Raw genomic sequence first — 9,583 nt, 5'->3', positions numbered from 1 at the left:
TCCTTCCTTCCTTCCTTCCTTCCTTCCTTCCTTCCTTCCTTCCTTTCATGTCTGTCTGTCTTTTTCCCCTTTTATTCCTCCTGCCTTCTGTTCCCAACCACTTCTGTTAGTTTGAGAGGTTTGGTTATATAGTCCTGCTAGCCTGAAAGTCACTATATAGACCAGGCTGCCTTGAACTTCTTGCAATACTCCTGCCTCTGCCTACTGAGTGCTGAGACTGCAGGAATGTCAGATATTTCGAGAAATGTCTTTCTAACTGAAACCTTCTCCAAGACTGATTAACTCATTAGCACTTTGTGGAGAGTTAGACAATTTATTTTAAGCCATGTGTAGCCCTCTAAATAGCCACTCCTTATCCAGCTTGATATCAGACCTAACATCCTGTGACTAACATGTAGAAAAAATTGTAATATATTAACTTAACAAAACTCTAGTTTCCAACCATTGAAGAGCTAAGAATACTACCAAATAGCTTCTAGGGCTGATCGCAAAGTTGTCCCCATTTTTGCTGTAACCCACCTCTCGGATGTTCACACCAATGTATTTGAAAGTGTCTTGATTTATGACTTTCTCCGTTCTGTTACTATAAGAGCTCCATGAATCTGCTTTTGTATTGGATATAGAGTTTGGGGTAATCTGAATGTGAGGCCATGGTCAGTTGCATTTGGCTCCACAGTAAACTGGATCCTCCTGGATGTGAGAGTTGTGTTTGGAGTTGACACAGGCATATGTCACTAAACCAGCTATTGCCACTGGTTTTTAATGGGCACTTCTCAAGACTTATTTCTGTGAACAGGTGCTCTGGGGGGGCATTGTTAACCCCAGCAACAGAGATAGAGTCAGTCCCCCATTGGAGAGGCAAACAAGTATCAAAACCACATTGAACTGGAGTAGGAATGACAGAGGCCCTGGTTCTTGTTTCTGAGAATAGATTCCAGGAGCTGTAGTGCCAGAGCCAGTGCATACTGAGAGTGTCGGGTAAACTTCGCAACAGCAACCACATAATAGACCAGGCATAGAACAGAGAGTCAGCCAAAGGCCAGACACCAGGAAGTAGAAAGGGCTGGCCCATGAAGAGAAGTCTTAGCTACAAAAGCCAGATGTTTCACAGCTGAGCCGCAATAGTGCTTTTATCTGGGAAGATACATTCACTTCCCATTAGAAAACTCATTTCTACTGAAGCCAAGTGTATCTTCTAGCCTCTAGCCTGGATAAGGGCGAGTGGGGCAGAGACAGACGGCATGCTCACGATCCACAAAAGCACGAATCCATCTGTAGGTTTATCCCAAATAATTAATGTCTTTCTTTCTTTCAATTTTACCTGTAGACCCAGTTTCTATACCATATATGTGGAAGAACCTGATTCTGCGGGACATTCGAGTGGCCCAGTCAGTGCTGGAGTAAGACGGGGTTTTGTTGTTGTTTTTGTTTGTTTCTCAACAGATGGAAAGGCATCAAGGCCTAACCTACAAAATAAGACAAGATTTTAACGTCTCTACTGAACATACACATTTAAGGAATACATGAGACCAAGTAATTGAAAGTCTAAAATCAATATTTCAGTTTAATAGTTTAATTGAAAATTGTTAAAAGTTCTAGGCAGGATATCTGCCTAATTAACTACCTTTTATTGGCAACCCAATGAAGACTTTGATGAGGCACTGTTAATTCTCATACTGAAAAGTCAAGGCCAGATACTGCATGGCCACTCAGCACTGTAACGTGGACATTTTAAGTGAAGTCACCTGCCAGTCTCTGTGGTGTGTCCTGGGTGCCTACCACACACACTGCCACTCACAGTGTTCCCAAGCACCTCAGGCACTGATCCTCTTACGGGTCTTACTATCACTGGAGAGGCTGCTCGATCAGTTTCTTCATTACCTAGGCTATTCTCATACTATTTTCCCTCTTGACTATTGTCCTTAAATGCTATTTTCAACACACAAAGGGATTCTCCTTTTTAAACCCACTGAAGTCTCTTTTAAACCCCACATTTAGCATAATGTAAAAGCTCCTAGGAGTGAGATGCCCAGAGGAATCTCACTTAACAGTTGCCTTCCACTGCAATGTGAGCATGCTCGCTTGTGGCTCCTTTTGTTGCTATTAGCAGTGAGGTCCATTTTCTTTCTTCTTTTTTAAGTCAACACAAGCAAGGCCCTGCTCAGTTCTCAACACAGTGGGCCTCTTCAGCTTCCTGATATCATTTTGAACTTGATGTGAAATGTTAACACTTATTCTCATGGCTATGAGGGTGAAGAACTCACTGACTACAAAACCCCCTTTGGATTTATTCTCTAGTTTAACTGTTGTCTGTTTATCTCTATGCATGTTTGATAAGATTAGTCATCTTAGGCGAACACTGTCTCTGCATTTATCTTCCTCTGTATCTGACTTGTATTAGGTCCTGTTAACTTTTTTCCCTCTCTTTTCTGTGATCTAGTTTTAAAGGTATCTAGTTCTAAGTTTTAAGAGTAATTATGAAAAATGTTGCAGGACCTGAGTGCTCGGGGGTGTGTATGAGGTCTTGTTTCAGTAGATGTTGGTGGGATTGTGGTTTGCTGGGAGAGTGTTCTAGCCAGGGTTCTCTGAACGAAGGGGACGGTGGTTAAAAGAAGAATCTATTAAGCAGACTTTAAAATAGCAAATCCCACCTGAGATACTGCAAACACAGTGATTGTTTCATCTTTGAAGAAGGTGGGTGCCTCCATCACTGGAATAGTTCCATATTGGTGCTCTCTTGCTGGGGCTGGCCATGAGTACAGCACATGGAAGGGGGGATTGGGGGGGGGGAGAAGGGAAGCAGAGAAAGCAGGAGAGCAAGAGAGAGCAAGAGAGAGAGGAGGGGACAAGCAGCCCCTTTTATATTGTCAAGCATATCTGGCTGTTGCCAGGTAACTGTGGGGCGGAGCTTAGACAGAACACTAACAGGCCCCCTTCCACAAAGTGCACAGCACCAAAAGAGTGTAAAGAATGACAATAGTAGGTAACCGCCCCTGTGAGCTACTCACTTTGTGTTGAGTACACTCTTTCAAGTACTGTGTACAAAGTATTTACAATCCCTGACCAGGGCACTGGGAACCAGAGCGAAGGTTGCAAAAAAGCCTGGAGCCCAACCATGCAGATCTCAGCAGGCCATAAAAATGATCAGCAGGAAGCATGGAGGCATTGTTGTTAGGCAGGTGGAATGGCCAGTCCTGTGTGTATTTAGAGATCATTTTTATTGGGCACGAGGAGGGAGAAACATTGGTTTCTGCGATGGTCTACTAGAGAGAGTGGGCTTGGACCCGGGAGGAGGCCAGCATCAAGGGTGGAAGAAGGTATGTTTTAGATTTAGTCAGAGGATAGATGTGGTGTGACATGTGTGAGATGGCTGGGTATGGGAGGGCGATGGTACAGTTTTGTTTTCTGCTATATACAGATAGGTGAATGACGCCGTGCCATTGACTTTAGTAAGCCCAATACAGGGGGGTGGTTTGGGGAGATGCTCTTTATGAAATTGATGCAAGCATGATGTCCAAATGGAGGTGTTTCCAGATGGCAGTTGAGTATGTATGGAAAGCTGAGAGCAGGGAAGGAGCTGGGGATCAGAAGCCCGGAGATGTGCACAGAAGAGGACATGTCGTGAGGGAGTGAAGAGGGATGGCAGAAGAGAGGTTAGGACAACACCTGCCTAAGACTCATGGCAAATAGGAAAAATGGCTGGAGAAACGGACAGAGATAGTTGTAAGGGGGTAAGGCTTTGCAGTTTTATTATTATCATTATCTTTATTTACAATCACATTTTAGTTCAAAGTTCCCCAAATCTGTAAGTTAAAAGCACAAAGGCTATTTTAGTGTGCTTTAGTCCATGCAGTATGTTAAAAATTTATTAATTTGTTCTAGATTTTCCACTCACCAAATCCCATCTTCTTCAGCTACACCAAAGAGTTTCCAGCAGGTCTAATATGCTAGGCAGTCCTAGGGATGGAAAAGATGATGCCTTAGTACATAAAAGCATGTTGAAAGAATAAAGAAAGCAAGGAGTTAACACCATCTAACTTTGTTTTGCTGATTTTTTAAAAAAATGTAATAAAGCCTTTAAGAATAAGATTTAACTGAGACATAATGGAAAATTGCACTCGAGAGGCTGTGCAAAATTATGATTTAGAGGACACTGAGATTTGGCCAGCGAGGAAGCCATAGGAGGCTAGAAACTTCCTTCCCCTTTCTTATCCCTTCTCCCCTTTCTTACCCTCCTTCTCCACCCTGCTTTCCCCTCCCTGTCCTTCTTCTCTTTCCCTCCCTCCCTCTCCCCTTCCTCCTCCTCCCTCTTCCTTGCCCTTTCCCCTGTCTCTTCCCCTTTCCTCACCCACTCTGCCCGGCTGTTCTTCCTCCCTCTTCCTCTCCCTCTTCTCTCCCTCTTCTTTTTCTTTCTCTTCCTTCTTCCCTCTACTCTCTACCTCCTCTCTCCCTCCCCCTCCTTTCCTCCTTCCAGTCTCTTCCCACAGAGTCATACTGCACAGTCAGGCTGTCACTGTCTTTCAATCCTCTCACCTCAGCCTCCCAAGTCTTGATTTGTCATGATTGCCTAGTATGGAAGATGAAACACTCAGAGACTGGCCTTCTTCATATCTCAGTAAGAGCCACATGTTACTCATTATCCAGTAAGAAATCACTACATATATCTTCAGTAGAATAAGAAGGAGGGAAGCAAGTCATTCTGAAGAGAGCATTAGACACAGACTAGCTTCAATGCTGACAAGGCTCAGAGTCCAGGCGAGCACCACTATAGAGAAACACGGAGGTAGGTTTCCTCTGAGAGAATAGCGGGCCTTTGGGAAAGTATTGCTGTTCAAGCTTCCAGGCAGCTGGATCCTCTGCAGCTTTCAACTCCATTTTATAGGGAAGAAACTGTTGATCTGAAGCACAATCATTCAATTTGGTCTTACCAGTTAACTCATGATGCCAGAACCTCACACACTGTTCCCACAGTGTCCGCTGAGAAAGTGAAGCAACACGGTGCTGGAGACCCCATGCCCCATGTCTGTCTGCAGTGCAAAGGGAAGCTGAGCTCTCTCACACCCAAATCACAGTCATAAACATTTGATCCTTTTTCATAGTATCATTCCCAATACTGCGCTGCATACTCCTTCTATGGAGTATAAAAGATTCCAAGGCTGGTTAGCAGTGTGGTTAGGGCGTATGGTTCTCACCCTTCATGAGTTTATGTTGACCTTGGGGTAGGAAGGATGCAAGCATGAAAGATGACCATGAGAAGTCCAATGGTAGCAGGGTATCAGGCGCTGGGGGAAGAGCAGAACTGGCCCTTGGTGTGCTTGGGAGGGTAGGGTACAATGGCAATGGGGAATGGGACACTGGGATCTGGGAAAGGGATAGACAGACTAGATTGTAAACACTCTGAGACTAAGAGTCAGGTGAGCATCTTGGAGTTAGTGATAGATGAGTATAAGAAGGATCATGGGTCGGGTTCCATTGTTTGTCTCTTTGTAACTGTGGAGCCTATGAGCATGCTAAGTCTTTTCAAGAGGACATCCCAATAGCTTGAGCCATATCCAAGAGTTTGTTCTGCGAAGATTTCATGTGGTAATTCACTGATGTCTTTAGCTCTATTTGATTTGTAAAATTCTGTCTGTAAAGAAGAAAACAAAGATAATAACTAGTTGCTGTAATAGTAAGACAGACAACACATTTCTCTAAACCATTACTGTGATAGTCACTGTGTCACTAAAAACACACCGAAAAATTACAACTTTGAAATTCATCAAACTTTAAGTCATTTCAATGTATAACATTGATAAAGTAAAGAAAAATCATGAAACACAGAGACTATAAAAGTTAAACGAAAATGAACCCAACTTACTAGTCAGAGACAAGCATTGTTTACATATCTTGATATATCTGTTAGCTTCCTGTCCATTTGGTTTTACTCAGAAAGAATGAGATGCTTACAAAACCAGGGTTGTATAATATGAATGGTTGAATTTACAATTTGATTTTCTTTGTTAATGGTATTTGTTTTTTGTTTTTTGTTTTTTTTGGTTTTTCGAGACAGGGTTTTTCTGTGTAGCCCGGGCTGTCCTGGAACTCACTCTGTAGACCAGGCTGGCCTCGAACTCAGAAATCCTCCTGCCTCTGCCTCCCAAGTGCTGGGATTAAAGGCGTGCGCCACCACCGCCCGGCTGTTAATGGTATTTGTACATTTTCCTATGTTTTTGTTCTCTGTAAAAATGTTTTATGAACAGAGAGAATAGTTCAGCTTACCTAGTATGTTTGTGGTTGTGAGCTTGGGGTCCAGCAACAACGACAACAACAACAACAACAACACACACACACACACACACACACACACACACACAGGAATATCACAAATGCATCGTAAAATTTTTGCATAATTTATTTTTCTTAGCATTACAGTTGGAAGTCAGTAACATGATGAGTTTCTTTGCAGGTAATATTTGCATAGGAATAGAATTATTTGGTTGTAGAATATGCTTCTTTTGAACTGTTTGACTACTATTATCACATGATCTTTCAGAATATGTGCAATTCTTTAGAAGTCTGATGCTCATACCTCTGCCATCAGGCATTCTTAGACGAATAGCTACAGTCGAATGGTGTTTGTTGCTATTCAGTATCTTTCATGTCTTACAACTGTCTGGCCAGACTTCCTTTATAGGAAACACGGTTCAACTCAATTTTTTTGTTGTTATTTGTAGACATTAAGAGAATTTGTCTATGGTAACTCTCCTGACATAGGTGCTGTCTCTGTTGTTTTTCAAATCCTAGCAATTTTATAGAAGAAAATGTTTGATTTTTTTTTTTTTTTGCTTGATTGGGTAATTATTTAGTGAGCTGAAACAATTTAATGACAATTTTAACTCTCAGTTTTTTCTTTCTTAGGTAATTAAAGCCTTGCAGTTAGTTGACAATGCCTTCGGAATGTTGATGGAGGGTCTGAAACAGAGGAATTTACACAACTGTGTCAATATAATTGTTCTGGCTGATCATGGTATGGTGGCGTTTTTTTAAAACTATATTTTAATCATTGGTTATATTTTTCCCTCCAAAGATAATACAAAAATGACAGTGCTGTTTTTATCTCTGAATTTCTAGATATAGATGCTACTGAAGATGCAAAGGATGGATTTTGTGTTAGATCATGGGGGGAAAAGGTCTAAAGTTTCCACCTTAATTATTTAATAATCCTGAATATCTGTTCATGCGCTTTATTTTCTGTGAAACAGAGTTAATAGTAGCTAGCAAAACTGTGGTCCACTTGTTACTTGGTCTACCAAGTACTTCAGGCTGTCTTTTAGCCGGGACTTGTTTGCAGCATTTGTTGTGCTTTAGGGCTGTTGCACTTCCCTGCGTGGGCGGGCCTTACCAAGCTCCTTAGATTATGTGGACAGGTGTGTGCTTAGCATTGTTCTTGTCTGCAGAGGCCTCTAGCCTCTTGTTTCCCAGCTTGAGGGGAGCTCTTGTACTAAGTAGTACTGTAAGGCACACCCCATTCCGGCAGGCTGTGCATTCACATGCACACCCCATTGCTGCAGACTGTGTATTCACACACACACACACACACACACACACACACACACACACACACACACCTGTTGTTACAGGCCATGCATTCACACACATAAACCTGCTTCTTGCCCCATGGATTCTCACTACCTTGTGCATTTAAAGTCTCTGAAGTGATTTTCTATATGTTTGCCTGTTGTTGGGAACCACAGGAAGCACTTCCTTTGCACATTTCATTAAAAGGAGGTGTTAAAAGCAAACTTTTAGAAGACTTAATTAACCAGTTCTAGAGAACACGGTGCTCATATGAACCTCAAATGTACCTTCAGATGAAAATACTTCTGGATCCTTTAATTCACTGTATTAAAGGAATATCATTCATGCTCCCTGCCAAGTCTCACCCCATGAATATGGCTCTCCTCATCCACTATCTCCATTGTCAAGTTCTGCCATTTAAAAAATAATGACAATGGATTAAACGTACAGATTTTCAGTTTGCCTGTGTTTGAGATTTGTAACATAAAACATCTCCTATTTGAAAATATCAAACATAGACAATTGTTACCTTTTATACACATCCAATGAGGTTTTTATTTTACTTTATAATTCAGGAATGGACCAGACCTCCTGTGACAGAGTGGAATACATGACTGACTATTTTTCTCAAATAAACTTCTATATGTATCAAGGACCTGCCCCTCGAATCAGGACTCGTAATATACCTCGGGACTTCTTTACGTGTAAGTATGAAGGAGGAGACATTGAGAAAATAGCCATGGCTACCACATTCCAAGAGCATATTGAGACTGTAGCCTCCTTTTTGGCTTTTTGGAGGAACCACACAGAAGCACATGAGAAACCCCAAGTTTTGCTCTCTCACACTGCTGGACCAAAACTATATTGTACTCCAGGCTTTAATTCTAAAGTAATTTCCTGATTTAAATAATTTTTATTCAATTCTTCAAGACGACAGTTATTGGTAAATAAATGCATTTGAATAGCAAATTTGCTATAGTTATACACATTTCTTGGCAGTGATTTACGTGTAATGTGATTTATCTTTTTGTTTTACACAGTTAATTCTGAAGAGATTGTCAGGAACCTCAGTGTAAGTCCATTTTAGAACATTTTATGACATATTTCTATGCTTAAGATTAATTAATTATTAATATATTAATATTGTATTTAAAGTACAGTGGCAGAGATATTCCTATTGCTTGGAATTTATGAGTTTATTATTGCTAGGAGTGACACTAAATTGTTCTAAGTATGGGTGACAAGCAGTCAGCAAAAATCTGGAAGATGGAGCAAACTATTGAGGGTAAAGAAACACGGAATGCGCAGTGGTTAATGTCGCCTGGAACCTACTGTAAATTAAATGAGGTTCTAGCACAGAAACCTTCATACATAGACAACCTTGCCCCCTACCGGTGAACTGGTGAACTGCATAATGTTGTGCTCACACTAAAATGTATCAAAATCTACTTACTGTTCTGGCCTTTCAACATCCACTTACTGTTCTGTGTTCCATCCCTTAATGAGCTGTACGCAGCTCATGTTCTTTTGGTCAAGACGAGCACATCTCCAATATCCGAGTGATGCAAAGGGTTGAGGAATGCAGGTTTAAGATCCCTGTCCACCGCATCATACTGCAGGCTGGGCTGCAGGCTGGATTGCAGGCTGGGGACGGAGCTGCACAGCCTGGGAGCAAAGGTCCCTAATACCTTAGGAAAAATGCATTAGCACAGTCTCAGCCAGAACTGGACTGGAGCTTCCACAGAATGCTAACGATGATGAGAGACACATTAATCTTAAATCTGATGGCTTTGCACCAAATTCTCAAACACAGGAAGCACATGCTTCCTCTGAAGCGGGCCTTCTAATCCTAGCGTTCTCTTCATCTGCTCCAACTGCACGTGGAGAAAACATGTGAACAAAAAAAAAATGGCAGAAATGTGCGATAAACACTTCCTTTTCTCTTTCATTGATAATTTCTCCTTACTCTCCCTTTCTGGCATATTTTTTTAAAGTTGGTTTCTATGTCATGTCTCGAAGTTCC

The 9,583-nt window shown here is 41.6% G+C and overlaps 1 protein-coding gene across 2 annotated transcripts in view; it reads left to right on the top strand.

The window, feature by feature from the left end:
* Enpp3 (ectonucleotide pyrophosphatase/phosphodiesterase 3) overlaps positions 1-9,583 on the top strand; it is a 68,994-nt gene that overhangs the window by 32,680 nt on the left and 26,731 nt on the right. For both annotated transcript variants that reach the window (XM_028766424.1, XM_028766425.1), the window contains exons 11-14: positions 1,328-1,400; positions 6,901-7,009; positions 8,136-8,264; positions 8,601-8,632. In XM_028766424.1, coding sequence (XP_028622257.1) covers positions 1,328-1,400; positions 6,901-7,009; positions 8,136-8,264; positions 8,601-8,632 — 343 coding nt within the window. The remainder of the gene's footprint in view (positions 1-1,327; positions 1,401-6,900; positions 7,010-8,135; positions 8,265-8,600; positions 8,633-9,583) is intronic.

This window comes from Grammomys surdaster, unplaced genomic scaffold (genome assembly GCF_004785775.1).
Source record: "Grammomys surdaster isolate TR1022 unplaced genomic scaffold, NIH_TR_1.0 168, whole genome shotgun sequence".
Lineage (NCBI taxonomy): Eukaryota > Metazoa > Chordata > Mammalia > Rodentia > Muridae > Grammomys > Grammomys surdaster.
The sequence above is the reverse complement of the archived record's forward strand: the minus strand, read 5'-3'. Positions and strand labels throughout refer to the sequence as shown.